We start from the raw sequence: 20673 nt of genomic DNA, 5'->3' as shown, positions 1-20673 counted from the left end.
TCACACTGGTAAATAGAAATAATTAAAGAATAAAAGAGGTGCACAGTTACAGCAGCAAAATAGTTCCTTAATCTCAACACTCAAAAGGGGCAAGGTAAAGCACAGTTGGTTCCAGAATCGTTCTCAAAGAGTGCTTATCAATGGTTCCTTTTCAAACTGGACAGAAGTAACAAGTGGGGTATCACAGGGCTCGGTCCTGGGTCCAGCACTCTTCAACCTTTTTATTAACGACTTGGATGAGGAGGTACAGAGCATGCTTATCCAATTTGCAGATGATACAAAATTGGGGGGCATAGCTAATACCACGGAAGACAGAAAGAAAATTCAAAGGACCTTAATAGGCTGGAGCATTGGGCTGAAAACAGAATGAAATTCAACATGGATAAATGCAAAGTTCTACACTTATGATATGATAGCACTCTTCAAGTACTTGAAAGGTTGTCACACAGAGGAAGGCCGGGATCTCTTCTCGATCGTCCCAGAGTGCAGGACATGGAATAATGGGCTCAAGTTGCAGGAAGCTAGATTTTGACTGAACATCAGGAAAAACTTCCTAACTATTAGAGCCATATCACATTGGAACCAATGACCTAGACAGGTAGTGGGCTCTCCGACACTGGAGGCATTCAAGAGACAACTGGACAGCCATCTATCGGGAATGATTTGATGTGGATTTCTGCATTGCACAGGGGGGTGGACTTGATGGCCTTATAGGACCCTTCCAACTCTACTATTCTAATACTTACACACAGATAGACAGTTGCACAGCCCCCCTCTCCTCAGAGAGAGGAACAGTCAGGATAGTTGATGCAAAATGGAAGCTCAGCAGGCAACATCAAGTAGGCATGATGGGATCCAGGAGATGAACGAAAGCTAACGTTTGAGCCCCATACTTAGGGCAAACTGCCCAGCAACAGGCCGGATCCAATTAACCAATCAGGAAATTTCTTCATGGATTAAGGGCCCATCAATCACCGGCCAAATGGAACAGCCTCCCTAAAGCTTCCCAGACTTTATGACCTTGCCCAGCTTCTACTGATAAGGGGGTGTTAGGGTGGGCCTCTGATTACCCAAAGCTGGGAAATAAAACTGACAACTCATAGCTCTAATACAGAAACCAAATGTTAACCTGCTAAGATCCCACATTAACAAAGAAAACCCCTCAATTCTTTGCTACACAACCATCTTGAATTCAGGTTTCCATGACACTTTAGACACATAATGAGAAGACATTACTCACTAGAAAAGACAATAATGCTGGGAAAAACAGAAGGGAGTAGAAAAAGAGGAAGGCCAAACAAGAGATGGATTGATTCCATAAAGGAAGCCACAGACCTGAACGTACAAGATCTGAACAGGGTGGTTCATGACAGATGCTCTTGGAGGTTGCTGATTCATAGGGTTGCCATAAGTCATAATCCACTTGAAGGCACATAACAACAACAAATGTGTCATTATCTAAGAAATCCTTTTCCCATCAGAAACCTCTTTCATAGTGAGTGATGCCCCAAACCTGAACTTACAAGATCTGAACAGGGTGGTTCATGACAGATGCTCTTGGAGGTCGCTGATTCTGAGGGTCAACATAAGTTGAGAGAAACCCAGCAGAACCTACCCCTGTTGCTGCTGTGGCCTCCTGCACAACTGGATCTGCAGGCTTCCTTGGGTTTCAATTGCTACTCCCTGCAAGGCCCGGGTGCCAGCTTAAGCCAGTTGGGGCTCTGAAGGGAGAAGACAACTGCCAGAGGGTGGGGAAGAGAGCTTCCCCTCATAAGAGCCATGTCTAGCCAAGGCTCCCCCCCTCTGAGTCTGGCTTCTTTTAACCTGTGCCAGGGTAGGAGTATTCAGAGGCCTGCCATGGAGGTAATATTGGGCAGGGTATCAAAGGTGCTCTGGACTTTGAAGAAGCACAAATACAGGGCGCATGGGAGTAGTCAGGGGCCTGCCATTATTGGGCAGGGGACGTACGGTGGGAGGCAGATTGGCTGTGCCAGGGGAAGGGATATAAGACACGAGTTCATGCTTGCATCCCTTCCGGTCCCCCTTCCAACCTTTGGGACACTGGTAGCTATGCTGGGAACTCCCTGGATCTTACTGTCCTGCTGATGAAGGCAAAGTCAGTGAGTAAGGAAACCACTTTCATTCAGGACTTAATCCTGGATGAATGCGCCGACCTTGCTTGCATTACAGAAACCTGCCTAAATGACCAAGGCGGAGTAGGTCTCTCCCAGCTCTGCCCACCAGGTTTTGTGGCACTCCAGCAGTCTAGATCCAGGGGATGGGGAGGTGGGGTCGTAATTGCCTGCAGGGAATCTATCTCCCCCGCCAGGTACCCTGTCCCTGACACCTCCAGCTGTGTGTGTGTGTGCCTGGCGTTGGGTCAGGGAGACAAGAGTGGGGATTCTGTTGGAGTACCGGCCACCCCACTGCCCAGAAGTCTCCCTTGTGGAGCTGGTGTCCGCATCGGTGTTGCGGTTCCCCAAGTTGATGGTCCTGGGTGACTTCAACATACATGCTGAGGTTAGACTCACAGGTGCAGCTCAGGGCTTCACGGCTGCCATGACAACCATGGGGCTGTCTCTAATATCGTTTTTTAAAATGTTTTTAATGCTGATTTGTTAATGTATTTTAAGATCTGTTTTTATGATGTTTTAAAGTGTTTTAGTGCTTTGTTTGCCGCCCTGGGCTCCTGCTGGGAGGAAAGGTGGGATTCAAATTAAATAAATAAATAAATCATCTGGACCAATGGCTGTGGCATGACACACAATTGGTCATGTGTTCTGTTCGGGACAGGAAGAAGGTGATCTCAGGCTGGAGGAGTTCTTAGTGACTCCATTGTCATGGACAAATCACCACCTGACAAGGTTTAGACTTTGTCCCCTGGTAACGTTCGCAGGGGTGAAAGCTGATTAAGATGGTCTGCCCCCGGAGACTCATGGATCCAGAAGGTTTCTGGAATGTTCTAGGGGATATTCCCAGCATGGCTGGCGACACTGCTGAAGCCCTGGTCAATCTCTGGAATACGGAGGTGACCTGGGCAGTGGACACTATTGCTCCAAAGCTCCCTCTCCCACCAGGGAAGGCCCATAATACACTTTGGTTGAGGGTGGAGGACAAGATGGCGGCAGAGCCAGTTTAGTATTTGTTTTGCTCCTATCTCAATTTTACATTTCTGCGGTTGTGAGCTGTCTAATAGGAGTGCAATTCTCACAGGAGCTGGGTGACTCCTCTACCTTTGCTGGGCTCCTGAATACTCTGAACCTTGAACCGTAGCATTGCATTTTACGGGATTTATCTTGAAAAGAAGAGGAGGGGAACCGGAGAGATAAGTTAGGAACCGGTTCACGCTGGCGTCTGGAGGAGCGAAACCCTTGGAGCAGGAAACATCTACATTTCTTGGAGTTGGAAAGACTCTTGTTTCCCTAAAAGATCTTCTCACAGCTGAACAGACTAAAACCCAGCCCACATAGACAGGTATTGATTATTATTTACCACCATGCTGCCTGGTAGTCTGTCTAGCTAGCCTAAATACTCATATAATAGCAGCAAACACGGAGAGGCTTTGAAGTATTCAATTTCAGTTATTGAAAACAGAGTTGTTTGACCATAGTTTTACTCACTGAAGACTAGATTAGTCTCCAGTTTTAATACAGTTACTACACGTGCTCAGTATCGCATTGCCACATAGTTGACCATCTCACTTAGTTCAAAAATCAATTTTAGACTACTGTGAGCAAAAATAAGGTAAAGGAAATGAGTCAAGAGCAAAAGAGCAGTGGACGGACCAAGAAATCCCAGGATTGCCATCTACGGAGAGCTTGGGCTTCCTAGATAGTGTCTGTGTCACAACTGGGGCAGGAGATAACACAGTCCATAGAAGAAAGTCAGACATGCACTCCTTTAGTGAAGGCCCAACAAATTGGTCTATTGACCCAGACCTGAGAGAAGGCAATGCCTCATCACCTAGGCAAATCCCCTATTCTGCATGTAAAGAAATATGAAACATTCTCAAGAAAAGCATAGGTAAGCCCGATTTAGGAGAAACAGGAAGAAGCTCCCTCTTTGTGGGGGCTTTTACGAGATCAATGCTTTTTATCTAAGCAGACTGCAGAAAGAATGTTTTACAAAATGGGTAAGTTGCAGCAGGAAGTATCTGGTTTGAAAGCCACTATTGGAACATTAGTTGGTCTCGTAGACTTGGGAATCCTGACTATAGCTTCTCAGACAACTAAACGACGTATTTGAAGATCGGAAAATGAACTCAGAAATTTCCCCTCATGCCCGCTGTAACAAGCAAGCACTTAGTACCGATAATGCTTCTTTCATTTAAACCTTACACCTTCTGATCCAAGGCTGTTAATAGTAGATAAATACTCAGACAAGGCCTCTTCTCCAATACGTTATCCGCAGAAGGTTTGGATACAATACGTTGACTGTCCACCTGCCTGGTACAGCGATAGTCCGGGGGGAACTGTGGAGTATGGAGGGTTATCAAATCTCCCCCAAAACAAAGAAAATACAGGGAAAAAGAGCAATTTCAATCCCTATTTTTAAAAAAGGAGCTTATCCAGGGAGAGACCTCCGGATGAACTCCAAGTGGTCATTCATAATTGGCCAGTGAGAAAACTAGGAGGAGGAATAAGTTCCAAGATTGAACTCAACTGAAATTCAATCCACATTGGGGGGAGCCTTGGACCTAAGAAAAGGAGTTTTCTGCAAATGCCTGTCCTCTCATGGACAGAGAGGCAGCATTGACCTAACATGCCAGGATCCAGAGCTACAATGTAAATGTTGGTCTATTATATAGGTTTTCCAATAGAGGGTTATTATTCGAGTTGAAAAGACTACAAAAGAAGTCCTATCAAGGGCATAGCAACTCTCTTTCTGTTTCTTCTCCCCCCTGCCCCAATTTTCTTCTGCAGTGCATGAACAACTAACTGGCCCTTTGCCAGGCAGGCCAGTAAATTATCTTAAATGCTCAGAGTTTCCCTACTGGTGGCAAAATTGCAGAGGAGTCCACGAAGTAGCTGGCGAAACAATCATCCACTTTTATTGTCCCAGAAATTGTTCTTGGGGTGGTTTTTTAATGTGTTGCTGTGACTGCTCACTACTGCATTGCATTTATATTCTCATCTCCGATACACTAATTGTACCTGCATCTGTAATGTTCTTTATCTTATCTTGCTCTATACCACGTGTTGCCAGTGTGGAACCCAGAGGCACACATGTGCCCACAGAGGCCTTTCATGGTGCCCACATGATCACGTTTCCTCCAGCCCCTCCCCTACTAAAATTAGACTTGAAAGAAGCCTTTTAGGGTGGATGCATGCACAGTTGCTCCGCATAAGCGGTGCCCATTACAGTTCCTTCAGTATGCAAAAGTGCCAACAGACCATAAGAACATAAGAAGAGCCTGCTGGATCAGGCCAGTGGCCCATTTAGCCCAGCATCCTGTTCTCACAGTGGCCAACCAGGTGCCTGGGGGAAGCCTGCAAGCAGGACCCAAGTGCAAGAACACTCTCCCCTCCTGAGGCTTCCGGCAACTGGTTTTCAGAAGCATGCTGCCTCTGACAAGGGTGGCAGAGCACAGCCATCATGGCTAGTAGCCATTGATAGCCCTGTCCTCCATGAATTGGTCTAATCTTCTTTTAAAGCCCTCCAAGCTGGTGGCCATTACTGCATCTTGTGGGAGCAAATTCCATCGTTTAACTATGCGCTGAGTAAAGAAGTACTTCCTTTTGTCGGTCCTGAATCTTCCAACATTCAGCTTCTTTGAATGTCCACGAGTTCTAGTATTATGAGAGAGGGAGAAGAACTTTTCTCTATCCACTTTCTCAATGCCATGCATAATTTTATACACTTCTATCATGTCTCCTCTGACCCGCCTTTTCACTAAACTAAAAAGTCCCAAAAGCTGCAACCTTTCCTCGTAAGGGAGTCGCTCCATCCCCTTGATCATTCTGGTTGCCCTCTTCTGAACCTTTTCCAACTCTATAATATCCTTTCTGAGATGAGGCGACCAGAACTGTACACAGTATTCCAAATGCGGCCGCACCATAGATTTATACAACGGCATTATGATATCGGCTGTTTTATTTTCAATACCTTTCCTAATTATCCCTAGCATGGAATTTGCCTTTTTCACAGCTGCCGCACACTGGGTCGACATTTTCATCGTGCTGTCCACTACAACCCTGAGGTCTCTCTCCTGGTCTGTCAATGCCAGTTCAGACCTAATGAACGTATATGGGAGATTAAGATTTTTTGCTCGAATATGCATAATTTTACACTTGTTTATATTGAATTGCATTTGCCATTTTTCCGCCCATTTATGCAGTTTGGAGAGGTCTTTTTGGAGCTCTTCGCAATCCCTTTTTGTTTTAACAACCCTGAACAATTTAGTATCATCAGCAAACTTGGCCACTTCACTGCTCACTCCTAATTCTAGGTCATTAATGAACAAGTTGAAAAGTACAGGTCCCAAGACCGATCCTTGAGAGACTCCACTTTCTACAGCCCTTCATTGGGAGAACTGTCCGTTTATTCCTACTCTCTGCTTTCTGCTTCTTAACCAATTATTTATCCACAAGAGGACCTCTCCTCTTATTCCATGACTGCTAAGCTTCCTCAGAAGCCTTTGGTGAGGTACCTTGTCAAACGCTTTTTGAAAGTCTAAGTACACTATGTCCACTGGATCACCTCTATCTATATGCTTGTTGACACTCTCAAAGAATTCTAATAGGTTACTGAGACAGGACTTTCCCTTGCAGAAGCCATGCTGGCTGTGCTTCAGCAAGGCTTGTTCTTCTATGTGCTTAGTTAATCTAGCTTTAATAATACTTTCTACCAGTTTTCTTTTTTTTTTTCAATAATTTTTATTCAGATTTTCATAAAACATACAAGACGAAATCATAAAACATTCAAAGACAAAAAACAAAATCAAAAATAGTTAAACAAAAAGAAAAAAAAGAAAAAAAAAACAAAAATAAAAAATAAAGAGTAAAATATTGACTTCCCATTTGTCAAAGATCAAATCAGTTATAAGTCTATAATATATAACAATCCTGTCTCTTAAGTCATATTATAAAATCACTTTCCTCCAGTAGTTATCTTACTTAATCATCAAATCTCATAAACATTACTTTATTCTTTCCACAAAAAGTCAAAGAGAGGTTTCAATTCTTTAAGAAATATATCTATCAATTTTTTTTTTCCAGATAAGCATATCGATTAATCCATCTCATTACTAATTATGATAATCTTATTGTCATAACCATAGTCAAAATAAACATTTCAATTAATCCATCACATCAGAATCTGTTAGGTTCAGTAATTTCAGTAGCCATTGTTCTATTATCCCTATTAGTTCCATTTTCCATCTTCCATCTTCAGTAGTCTTGTTAAGTCCAGTAATTTCAGTATCCAATCTTCCATTATCAGTATTCCATAATAATCTTGCTGTCAAAGCCATAGTCATATAGTAAGAGTCTGATGGGAATTACCTCTATCCCAAATATTTTCTTGCCATCCATTCTGAATAGGTTGCTGAAATACTGCTGTAAAATCATATCTCTGTTCTTTTTTTCAAAATACACTGGGTCATCTCTTGAAAGTTTTTCCATTGTCACATGGCTGCAGTTAATTCCATAGATTTTCTCTATATTGGGCTCCATCACATCATTCCAGTCCAGAAGATTATCCATGCCATTGATAACTTTATCTCTAGAATCTTCATTAATTTCTTCAGAGATAACATTGAGTTCCAAACAATAGATTTTATTTCTAAAGTCCATAGACTCCAAATCTTGTTCCTGTTCCACGTTTGTTCCAATCTCCGGGATCTCCTCTCTCACAGGGACCCCTGTTCCAGTCTCCAGGGTCTCCTCTCTCACAGGGACCCCTGTTCCAGTCTCCAGGGTCTCCTCTCTCACAAGGACCCCTATGTCTTTAATCTCCTGTGTCTCCAAACAATAGATTTTGTTTCTAAAGTCCATAGACTCCAAATCTTTTTCCTGTTCCACGTTTGTTCCAATCTCCAGGGTCACCTCTCTCACAGGGACCCCTATATCTTTAATCTCCTGCTTCATTTTACTCAATTCAATTTTCAGCTCCTTACAACCCTGTCGCAGGTTTTGTTTCGTTATCTCAATCTCATCCATTATTTTCTGAAACATAGTTATTTCCAGATTCTCAGCCACTTTCTTAATTGCCATTTTAAAAGAAAAATATAGGAAAACCACTTCTTATTTCAGCAACAATTGGGTTAATACTCCAAACTTGGTGACATCACAGTATAAACAGAGCAGACAGCCTTATCTCTCCATGCTTAAGTAAACAAAATGCAGTTCCCAGGATCGAAACAATTAATGGCGGTCGTCAGGAAACAGATTCGTCAAAATAAAATACACCAAAAAGAGAGTAGTCTCAGACAATATAATATTCTTCAAAATAAAAATCTGGAATAGAAATCCCTCTTCTGTGTATATCTTTAGAATGCAAATCCAGGACAGCTTTTTGCAACAAAAACAGAGATAAGCTATTAATTAGTGAGTAGCAGAGAGAAGTTATGGCTCCCCAGTGAGATGTCAAAAACCGATCAATCTGGCAAATCTCTTTTAAACAGCAACAATTTAAGTCAAGTAAAAGAAAAATATAGAAAGAAGGGTGCTTGCCTGTTAGTGCGTTCTCTCTTAGAAGATAAGATGAACGTTCGCTTTATCAGATAGAGCTTGTTGTTGAAAATCCGTCCCACCTTCGTCGGCTGGACCTCGTCCCATAAATTAATGAGATCTGGTCGTCCCAACAAAAATAGGCTTTGAGGTTAATCTCTTCGTTTCTCCCTACCCGGGAGAAGTTTAATCAGTCAAAAAAAAAAAAAATCTGACTGATATATCTGAATAAGCTTCTTTTGAGGCAGGAGCCCGTCTCAAAAGCAGGCACAGGCTAAGTCACCCTTCCCGGAAGTCCTTTCTACCAGTTTTCCAGGGACAGAAGTTAAGCTAACTGGCCTGTAATTTCCGGGATCCCCTCTGGATCCCTTTTTGAAGATTGGCGTTACATTGGCCACTTTCCAGTCCTCAGGCACGGAGGAGGACCCAAGGGACAAGTTACATATTTTAGTTAGCAGATCAGCAATTTCACATTTGAGTTTTTTGAGAACTCTCGGGTAGATGCCATCTGGGCCCGGTGATTTGTCAGTTTTTATATTGTCCATTAAGCCTAAACTTTTTCTCTCGTTACCACTATTTGCCTCAGTTCCTCAGAATCCCTTCCTGCAAATGTTAGTTCAGGTTCAGGGATCTCCCCTATATCTTCCACTGTGAAGACAGATGCAAAGAATTCATTTAACTTCTCTGCAATCTCCTTATCGTTCTTTAGTACACCTTTGACTCCCTTATCATCCAAGGGTCCAATCACCTCCCTAGATGGTCTCTGCTTTGACGTTATTTATAGAATTTTTTGTTGTTGGTTTTTATGTTCTTAGCAATGTGCTCCTCAAATTCTTTTTTAGCATCCCTTATTGTCTTCTTAATAATATTAATAATAATAAACATTATTTCTACCCGGCTCTTTCTCCAACAGGACTCAGAGTGGCTTACAACTAAAAACAACACCATTAAAACATAAAGAGTATATTATTAAAAAAGAATTAAACTATGAGAAAAATTAAAACCATAAAATCTAGGTTAAAAATAGCGGACAATTTAAAATAATAAAATCATATAATGTAATCACGAAACCTATGACACTTAATCCTGGTCGTTCTCTATCCCAAATGCCCGTTGAAATAAAACAGTCTTTACTTGTCACCGGAAAGACGGCAAGGAGGGAGCTGATTGCACCTCACTTGGAAGGGAGTTCCACAGCCTAGGGGCGGCCACCGAAAAGGCCCTATCTCGTGTCCGCGTCATATGTGCTTGCGAAGGTGTGGGGAACACAAGAACGGCCTCACCTGAAGATCTCAAATCCCAGACAGGTTCATGTAGGGAGATACGATCTGTCAAATAGTCTGGACCTGAGCCGTATAGGGCTTTGTAGGTCAAAACCAGCACTTTGAATTGTGACTGGAAACAAATTGGCAGCCAGTGGAGCTGTTGTAACAGGGGAGTTGCATGGTCCCTGTAACCAGCCCCGGTTAGAATCATAGAGTTGGAAGGGGCCTTGTAGGCCATCGAGTCCAACCCCCTGCTCACAGCAGGAAATCCACAGCTAGAGCATCTCCCACAGATAGCTGTCCAGCCTCTGCTTGAAGATATCCAGCAAAGGGGATCCCACCACCTCCCTAGGCAGTTGGTTCCATTGCCGAACTGCCCTTACTGTCAAGAAGTTCCTTCTAATGTCCAATCTGAATCTACGGTCCTGCAACTTAAAACCATTAGACCTAGTCCTACCCTTTGGGGCAGCAGTGAACAAATCTGTACCCTCCTCTATGTGACAGCCCTTCAGGTACTTAAAAGAGTGCAATCATGTCACCCCTCAGCCTTCTCTTCACCAGACTCAACATGCCAAGTTCCTTCAACCTTTCCTCATAAGACTTGTTCTCCATACCGGCTATCATCCTCGTCGCCCTCTTCTGAACCCGCTCTAACTTGTCTATATCTTTCTTACAATGAGGCACCCAGAACTGAACACAGTGTTCCAGATGAGGCCTGACCAATGAAGAATATAGTGGGACTATTACTTACCTCGACCTGGAAACTATAGCTCTGTTTATGAATCACAAAACCGCGTTTGCCTTTTTTGCCGCAGCATCACACTGGTGGGTCATGTCCAACCTGCGATCCACTACAATTCCAAGGTCCTTCTCACACACACTACTGCTAAGCCGGGTATTTCCCATCCTGTACCCATGCATTTTGTTTTTGTGGCCTAATCCTGCATTTGTCTTTATTGAATTTCATTTTATTAATTGCAGCCCAATTTTCTAGTCTATCCAGGTCCCTTTGGATTTTATTCCTGTCTTCCATTGTGTTAGCTATCCCTCCCAGTTTCGTATCATCCGCAAACTTTATAAGGCTTCCCTCCACCCCGTCATCTAAGTCATTGATAAAAATGTTGAAGAGTATCGGCCCCAGGACAGAACCCTGTGGCACTCCACTCGAAACCTCCTTCCAGTCCGAAGCAGAGCCACCGACGACCACTCTTTGAGTACGGTTTTCCAACCAGTTGTGAATCCACCTGACAATATTTCCATGTAGTCCGCATCTGACTAGTTTGCTAATCGAAAGGTCATGGGGGACTTTGTCAAATGCCTTGCTGAAATCTAGATAGATGACATCTACAGCATTTCCACCATCTACTAAGCTAGTGACCCGATCAAAAAAAGAGATGAGATTAGTTTGACAGGACTCCAGGTTTGAAATAACCCTAAGAATTATTGTGTAAAATGTGCCCCTATGTTCTACTCACATGTTGATCAGATTATTCACAGCCCATCATTCAGAAACATTCAGGATACATCATCTGGAGATGGGCTAGAGTGCAAAAAGCTGGGAAAGTTAATTAAATTTAGCCCAGTATAGTAGCACACCGCAATGGGTGTGTGCTGGCCTGGGCTACAAGCTATAGATAAGGCAGGAAAGAAGAAGCAGAGAAAGGTGGCAACAAGGATGCATTTACCTCCTGCAAGCCTTGTACAAAATCTCCACATTCGGAAGAAAGAGTGATAAAGAGGAATATGTGCCATGACACAAGCCTTGTTCACCTCCAGGTTACTTCTTCTTAACCTCCAGGTTAGTGTACCAATCACGTGTTACCCTGAACTAAAGATGGGGGAGAATATCAGCTAAATCGGACTTAGTACTGGATTTTGACCAAATCCAACAGTCTGCTGTCTTTTTGGACTGACACTGGTTTCAGCCTCGGCTGTAATCAACATGGGGTTTTTTTCCAGTCCCCCCCCCGATTTTACGTAATTGTCTTTGTAATTATAATCACTATTATCCATTAACTTCCATGGATTTACACAAACATTTATGTTAAAAATTACATAATTTTTTTTGCCACCAAAAAACACAAAACAGCTGATCAAATTGGCAAGTGCAAAAACATCCCTTTGTCTCTGCTCTCCCCAAGCCATGAGGCTGATTCCCACACCTGGGCGTTATGCCTCCAACTTAGTTAGTTAGTTAGAACTAGGTTTGCCTTTCTATCTACAATGTATTTCTCTAAATAAAGTAGTTTTTCTTATCTTACTAAGTCTCAAGTCTCAGTGATGCTCATGCAGGGTAAAAGCCTGCTTTCTTAGGCAAACGCATGCACACGCTGGCACACTCGCATTTCAACATCTGCTGTTACTCTTCTGCTGTTGCGTGGCTTTAAATGAAATTAAGCACTCACAAATGCACAGTGCAACTACGGTTATGGGCCCAGCAAACTAAGTTGAATGCAGGAAGAGTTGGCCAGTGGGGGAGGTTGCTGTGCAGTCTCGGTGCCCCCCTCCTTCCCATTCAATGCAAGTAAGGTGCTGTGATCAGGCCAAATCCAGGCATTGCAAAGGAGGAAACGGAGCCCTGGTGTTTATGATAGCCTTCCTTAGCTTTGGTGCCTTTGGACTACAACTCCCATCAGCCCCCGCCAGTGCACTTGGGGTGGGCTAGATCTTACCACTGTTGCTTTTAGATTTTAATTGGTGTGTCATTTTGTGTTATTTTGTTCATTTTGTACATCGCCCAGAGCAGCTGGATGGCCAGCCAGATGGGCGACTAAGAAATAAAATCAATCAATCAATCAATCAATGCAAGTTGTAGCTGAAGCTAAAAGTGCTTGTGTGTAACTTACAAGGGAGACATTAAGTTAGAAAGAAAAGCAGAACAGAGATAGAAAGGTTGGCTGAAGTATCATCACTCGAGAGACGCGTTCCAAGGCTTGAAAAAGATAACTTCGGACTATGGGATTTAAAATTTAAAGCCCTCCTGGAACAAGAAGAGTTGGAAGGAATGCTGACTGAGAGAGAACCCTTGGCTGATGATGAAGACGCAACTGCTTAATGGAGACGTAAGCATGCAAAAGTAAAATCTGCTTATTTCTGCTCTATCAGATGAACCACTGAATCTGTGTACAGGTTGCAACAGTGTAAAGGTAATTTATGAAAAGCTGCAGGGAGTCTATGACAAGAAAACAAAGAGCCATATCTTATATCTTTACAAAGAGTTATTTTCCCTGAAAGAGACTACTGAAAGAGGTAGTCTGAATAAATATATAGAAAAGTTTTCAGAACTTATAGCTAGATTGGAAAGATGTGGCAGAGTTTTGGATCAAGAATTAAAGAAAGTATTGCTTTTCAGCTCTCTTAATCAGGATCATAAACTAATTTCCTGCTTATTAGAGAATTCTGAACAAGTCCTAAATCAGTTGATATCATCTTTAAGAGATCAGGACTTTAGGGGAAAGCGGGAAATGCAGGCTGTGTCAGAGCAACAGGCAAACCTCGCTAGAGGCAGAAATGAAAGGGACAAAGGAATGAGTCATCACCCCAATCCACACAAGAGCCAAGACAGATGGGATGTGTGTTTTGAATGTGGCTCTCCAAAACATTTTCAAAGGAATTGCCATAGGAGGCAGATGAGAGCAACGCCTGACTTCAAAAGGGGAGCCCCCAGGTAAACACCAGATAAAGAAGAAGCAGATTTTTAATTGACTCAAGATCCACCTGACATATTATAATTGATAGAAACCTGTTTAAAAGTTTTGAAAGTCACAGACAAAAGATACTTACAGCGACTGGACAAGAAATTTTCTGTGAAGGAATTGGGACAGTTGAATTATTATGCAAAGTGGCACATGAGGAAAGAACGATAGAACTGAAAAACTGTCTATATGTTCCAGATTTTAAAGACAATAAAAATAAAGCAAAGTCCCCTTTTGCTTTTCTGAACCCCAAGGACAGACAGCTAGAGTGATCTGACCCATAACAGTGCCTCAAGTCCACCCTCCTGCCCCACATTCTGTGGGGGTGGGGGTGGGGGTGGGGACCATTTCAGCCTTCACAACCAAAGGTCTGCTGTTGTAGAGAAACTCCAAGGAGGGAAATATTGTGACATGCTGGATGAAGAGGAGAAGGGAGGTCAAAGCGGCCAGGAGCAAGTGTGCCCTGATGGGTCAGTCTTTTCTGGATGATATTACACAGGAACGGGGTGGGCGAGGGGGGAGAAGCTTCAGCTCCTCAAAGGGCCCCACGACACAGCTAAGCATGTGGGCTCCTGCTGGGAGGAAGGGCGGGATATAAATTAAATAATAAATAAGTAAATCTACCTGCTGAGGTCTCCTCCTCTTCTTTGGGTTCCTGCATCACTGGATCTTCTCCTTCTTCCCAACAGGAAATGAGGTCTGGTTCTCTAAAAAAAAAGAAAGAACGAAATCAGGCAAGATTAGTTATTTTTGACCACAAAGTATTTGGGCATTCCAAATCAAATCTGAACGCTCAAAACATTTTGAACGAAAGCAAAGGAATTAAGCCTTGCCAACAGCACGCAACTCGGGCCATGTGCTTTGAGTGCTGTGGAGCCAGTTCTTTGGAGTTCTCTGCCCTTTCAACTACAACAAGCCCAGATGTTGTTACGCTTTCCAAGTTTGTTGAAAGCTTTTTGTCCCCCCCCAAAGAATTCTTAATTACTGTTTTTATGATCCTTATTAGGTCTTATATTCTGTTTTTTATATATACATTATTTTTCCAGTGGAGTTTGGCTTTTATTGGAAATGGTAAGCTGCTGTGTGGAAGAAGTTCCTCGAAAAGGAAATGGACTGCCTTCAAGTCGATCCTGACTTATGGCGACCCTATGAACAGGGTTTTCATGTTAGGCAGTATTCAGAGGTGGTTTACCATTGCCTTCCTCAAAAAGTGAGGTATAAATTTTTAAATAAACCAGTAAATATGCTGTAGAATGTGTCTTGGGTTTAAAAAGGGTTCATATAAAAACCTGTGCAAAACCTGAGCTGTGTGGCTTTGCCAGATAATATCTGTGCTGAGAAGCTTCTAGCTCCATTCGATGAAGGGCTTAATGAGAAGCAAGACTCACTTTTGTTCAGAGGGGCTCATTTTTACAAGTAATTCTGAATTTGGCTTCAGGCAGCTGCAGCCTGGCAAGATCTCAGCTGCATGACTGCGAGACGGGGACCCTCTTGCAGAGCATGCATGGCCTCGCTTTTACTTTGGGCTTCAAGGAAATAAAATCCAAGAGCTGGAAAAGGAGTTACGAAGAAGCCCTCTTCGACTGTCTGCCCCCTTTCTTAAAGGAAGGACCAGCTATCAAGTAGTCTGCAAGATCCACAACCAGAAAAAGGAGTCTGTGGTTCAAATAGTCCCTGACAACGAAAGCGAGTAACCCAGACTATACGCAACACAGAGAATGGGAAGAAGAATCCGGTGCTGCTGCAACTATTATCGATTCAAATTGTAATAGTCTTTAACTTGGAAATTAAGTGCCAGATATACAAGTTTGGGACAGAAGCTTTAGGATTGAATGTTTGGGGCTCCTGCGTTCCAAAATTTACCACGACGCCTCTTCTTAAGATCAATGGTCCACAGTCCTGTCCAGAATCCTGGGAGGGATGGGACCATTTCATCCTTCGCAACCGAAGGTCTGTGGATAAAGAGAAACTCTGAGGAATGAGATGTTGTGTCATTTTTAGGTGGCAGAGGAATGGAGAGGGCAAAACCATGAGAAAAACATGTAGCCTAATGGGTCAGTCTGCCCTGGATGACATTATTCAGGAACAAGAGGAGTGGGTGGGGAATCTACAGGTCCAGAAAGAGCCCCACACCACTACCTGCTGATGTCTCCACCTCCTCTTCTTTGAGACCCTGGACAAGTGGATCTTCTTCTCCTCCTTCCAAAAAGGAAATGAGGCCTAGCTCTTTCCAGGAAACACACAAGTTACTTTCTGCTACAAAACTAGCTGGGTCTCCTTCAGACTGTCAGGATATGGAGCCAAGCCAGATATTTTAATTTGGGGAATCTCTCAGTGGATGGAAGGAGAACTTCCACCTGATGGCCAACCTTCCTCTTTATAATATGCGATGAGCTTGGTCAAACCAAAGGCCTATCTAGTCCAGCATTTCCACAGGGCCTGAATCGATGTGTATGGGAATCCCACAATCAGTCCTAATAATACTAATAAAATTTATATCCTGTCCTTCCTTCCAAAGGGAATCCAGGGGGGCAAACAAATGATGAAGCACCGAAATCACCTTTAAAACAAAACCTCTTCTTAAGAAAAGAAGGACAGAAGGCTACAGCCACCATGACTTGTAGCCCTTGAGAGCCTTCTCTTCCATGCATTTCTCCAGCTTCCTTTTTCAAGCCATCCGAGATGTCCACCAGGAGAACTCACCGCCTGATGGACGACTCTCCCCTGGATGACATTACTCAGGAACAGAAAAATGCTTCCATCCCCAGACCAAAAGAGGCTCCACAGCACAGCTAAGCACCATCCTGCTGAGGTCTTCTCCTCTTCTTTGGGGACCTGGATAAACAGACTTTCTCCTTCTTCCTTACAGGAAGCGAGGTCTTGTTCTTTCAAGGAAACAGACAAGAGAGCTTATTTTTAACCACAACATAAAAAGTCAGGGATTCCATATCAAACCATTTCTACAACCTCGAAGCTAAGAGGAGGAAGAATTTTTATTTTTAATTCTGGGAGTGGGACAGGGAGAACCCCATTTAGAATCGAGGTAAAAGGGTGAGGACCCTTGCCACTGTGGATGTAAATTACCCCAATAAATGTTGCACCCATACAGAATTAAGCCCCAATGAGTCCAATGGGACACCCTCCCTGGTAAATGCAGATTAAATTATACCAGGTGTGGGGATCCTGTGGCTCACCAGACGTTGTTGAACTCCCATCACCCCTAATCAATGGCCATCCTTGCAGGAGCTGATGGAAATTGCAGTTCACCAACATCTGGAGGGCCAAAGGTTCCCCTCCTCTTTTTAGGGGGTCATCATATTATTTTATATTAAAGGGCTGGGGCCAAGGGGGAGGAGGGGTGCGGTCTGAGAAGGAAAGGGAGGGAATAAGGGCCGCATTGATACCCTGTCCCCAACACCCGCCTCCAAAAAAGCCTGGAGCCAGCCTGGCCCACAGGCACCAACTAGACACACATGAGAGGCCCATAAGCCAGAGAGAAACGCAAGAGCGCATCTCCTGCTGCTGTCCTCGACTCCGCAGGTGGCCCATAAACATCAGGACTGGTGGCCCCTGAGAGCCTTCTTTTCCATTTATTTATGTAGATTTATATCCCACCCTTCTTCCCACTAGGAGCCCACAGTGGCAAACAAAACACTCAAAACATTCTGAAACACATAATTAAAAACAGGGTTTAAAATATATTAAAACAAAAACATCTTAAAAAGTAATTCCAACATACACAGACTGGGCATGAAGCCATTTTTCTTAGCCCCTTTTAAAACCATCCCAGAAATCCACCAGGAGAACTCACAGCCTGATGGGTGACTCTCCCCGGATGATATTACTCAGGAACGGAAAAACGCTTCCATTCCCAGACCAAAAGAGGCTCCGCAGCACAGCTAAGCACAGACCTGCTGAGGTCTCCTCCTCTTCTTTGGCGACTTGGATAAACAGACTTTCTCCTTCTTCCTCTCCGTCTTCCGAACAGGAATTGGGCTCCAATTCTTCCAAGGAAACAGACAGGACTATTACTTTTGACCACAAGATATTCAGCCATTCCAAGTCAAGCCATTTGCAGCTAAGAGGAGGGATTGTTTGTTAACTCCTGCACCCCTTGAAGAGGAGAGGGCCGTATGGTCCCAGCAGGGTCAGCCTGCCACTTGGGAACATGCGCTCACTGGATATGACGCCCAACCTGAACTGCCTGATGGGGAGGGCACGGTGGAACTCAGCCAGCCCAGCTGTTTTCATTTGGACAACATCATCTCGTCACAAAGAGAGTGAAAACCAGCCCTGACAGCTTCGCCCTCCTCCTCCTCCTCCTCCCAAAAGGAGTCAGGGCTGCGCTTCACATTTACACTTCTTGAAGAAACCTTTCTCCATGGAGATTAAGAGTGAAGCCACCGCAAGCTATTTGTGTAGCCAGAAATGCTCCCATGAGCTTTTCAGTGTTGTAGGTTGAGAATGTACATGCATATATCAGTGCTGGCATTGGGAAGAGACAGAAAAGTGCCGGAGTATATGGTTTGGATCTCTGAAAGGGAAATGATGGTGTGTTGCGTATAAATAAATGCTCCCTTCCTAAATGCATTTTCTCTGAAAAACGTCCTATTGATTTTGATGGAGTCAACTTTGACGCAAGCATGTTTGGGATTGCAGCTTAATTTTAACTTCCAGTTTATGATTCTGTTATAATTTGCATATCGAAAGGGCTCCAGCAATGGGGGTGGTGGGTGGGGGAGTGAGAAATTTGTCAGAAAGAGTGTTTCTCCCCCCACCCCCTTCTCCCCATAATCCATCTCTCGTACCAACCATGAAAATGCAGAATTAGACAAAATAGGCAAAAGCACATAAAGTCAAGTTCTAAGTCATGGTATGATTCTGAAAAATATATGTAGAAATGAATGATGGAAAATATAGTCTATGGCTGAGTACAGAATAATGTCCAATTTCCAATGCACATGCAATTTACCACACAGAGTGTGATGTGAACTACTAGCTTTGTAGACATGATGTGCATACGCTCCCAACGACAACACAGCAATAAAAGGCAGAGGTGTGCTAATACAGAAATATAAAATGCAAAGATAAAATGCACAACATATCTCAAATAATTTGCCAAATGTGTTTCGACTTGAAGCAAGTCTTCTTCAGTGGCATCTATTTGGAGAGCTTCTCCAGAGAATCTTCCTCAACCGAAACACACAACAATATGCGGAACACAGCAACATTCTTGCAGAAACTGCACTAGGGCTGTCTTGAGAACTGGCAAGGACTTCAACTCCAATGCGTGGGGGCAGGATCCAGGCAGGCACCAGTCCTGCTCACAGACTGGTGCAAGCACAGGGGTGCCCACCTTTATTCTGCAAGCTGCCACCTCCGTGTCTTCCTAGGCCCCAAAGGTATAAACTGGGCAGAGGGAGGGAGGGAGAGGGAGAGAGTGCTCCCCCAAGCGCCAACGGAGCAGCAATTCCCACTGTGGAGTTTGAACAACAGCAGACCTCCTCCTGCTCCGTGAAATGCACAGCTGCTGCCTCCTCCTCCTCAAAGGTCACCGGACCTTGCAAGAAGAAAATGCCCTCTGCTCAAGAGACAGTCTCTTCTGCACAGACCATTGCATCCAGCTTGAAAGGGCTCTGCCCACGTGGGAAAGTTGGATCCTGAGGCGAGGGCCCAGTAAGGATCTGGCCCGCAGAGCCAGAAAGGGTTCCCACGGCTGGTTTTTCAAACTAGAGGGCTGTGAACGCCGTAAGCAGAAAGGGCATTTACCTTGAGCCATTCCCCAAAAGAGCAAAACTTTAGGCTCAAATCCAGAACTTCTCAATATGGCCATTTAGGTGAAGCGGGAGGCTGACACCACTCTTGCCTACCTTGCAGGGCTACAGTTTGGATGACTGAGATGAGCTTATTTGCTGGCCACACATGTTTATTCAGACCTTCCTCCAAGGGCCCCAGAGTGGGAAATGTAGGTGGATCTCCCCCTCTCCCCCTCCCCAACCTTCAGCAGCAGCAACGAAGATGTACGGTCAGGAAGGCAAGGAGATGATTGTCCTAACCCCTCTCTCTCTCTCTCTCTCTCTCCCTCTGTGTGTGTGTGTGTGTGTGACAGACAGACAAGAATTGGGGGGGATTGAGGAGATCCCAAGAAGAGGTAAAGTGCAAATTTGGGGGAGAGGGTAAGCACTGAGCTGGGGGTTCGACTGGATGGTCTTACAGGCCACCTGCTCCTGCTCCCCTTTTGTCCTCACACAGCAGCCCAGTGAGGAAGACCGGCTTTCCTAGCCCCGACACCCGGGGGTCTCCTCTGCACCAGGACGTCTCTTCCCACCCCCACTCCTGGGGAGAGGGCGCTTCAAAGAGGATCGTGCAAAGGAAGCGCTGCAGCTGTTCGGCTCCCAATGTTGCCCCTAGGTGGCATGCATGCGACTCCCCCCCCATAAATTCCCGGGGGAGATGTGGGGGGAGGATCTCCCACTCTTTCCACCCCCCCAAGGCAAACTCCTGACCCTTTCGCCCCCCCCCACTGCTGCACCTCTCTCTTTGTCTTGCGTCCTCGCCACGATCCAGCCTCCTTCCTCCTCCTCCTCCTCCTCCTCGCAAATCAATCAAGCCTGTTTGCTTTCCTGCTTCATTCTTGTCTCCATCCCTCCGTCCCTCCCATTGTCATGACAACATCCTGCCTCTCTAGGAAACAGAGCTCAGTTCCTTCCACCGCTGGAGGACTGAATGCCAGCTGCGCTCTGGGCAAACGTCTCGCAGGCTCTGCCCCTTGTGCAAATCCAGGGCGCAGGCGCGGAGGCTCCTACTACGCCCTGTCGCCAAAGCGCTTTTTGCAAACAGCATTTCCATGATTTCTCCCCTGCATGCATCCTTCGATGTGACCGTAGCAGGGAGAGGCGACTGAAGGTCTTTCTACACTTGGAACAGGATTACTTATATCTGTAAACACACGCACGCACGCACGCACGCACACACACACACACACGCACGCACGCACGCACACACACACAAACCGCAGTGGAAGCTGGGGAGTGTGAACCTAGC

At 44.6% G+C, this 20673-nt stretch overlaps 1 protein-coding gene across 3 annotated transcripts in view; it reads right to left on the bottom strand.

The window, feature by feature from the left end:
* LOC133381805 (zinc finger protein 850-like) overlaps positions 1–20260 on the bottom strand; it is a 28585-nt gene extending 8325 nt beyond the window's left edge. Inside the window, exons 1-4 of one of the 3 annotated variants that reach the window (XM_061621275.1) lie at positions 20162–20260; positions 17541–17633; positions 16333–16514; positions 14254–14336 (exon numbers count right to left, since the gene is read on the bottom strand). In XM_061621275.1, the coding sequence (XP_061477259.1) occupies positions 14254–14336; positions 16333–16364 (115 nt within the window). In that variant the 5' untranslated portion in view covers positions 16365–16514; positions 17541–17633; positions 20162–20260. Of the gene's footprint in view, positions 1–14253; positions 14337–16332; positions 16515–17540; positions 17634–19499; positions 19545–20161 lie in introns of those variants that run through there. The other 2 variants (XM_061621276.1, XM_061621277.1) reach the window with 2 other exon arrangements.
* Between the last annotated feature and the right edge of the window lie 413 nt (positions 20261–20673).

The sequence above is a fragment of the Rhineura floridana genome, chromosome 3 (genome assembly GCF_030035675.1).
Source record: "Rhineura floridana isolate rRhiFlo1 chromosome 3, rRhiFlo1.hap2, whole genome shotgun sequence".
Lineage (NCBI taxonomy): Eukaryota > Metazoa > Chordata > Lepidosauria > Squamata > Rhineuridae > Rhineura > Rhineura floridana.
The sequence above is the reverse complement of the archived record's forward strand: the minus strand, read 5'-3'. Positions and strand labels throughout refer to the sequence as shown.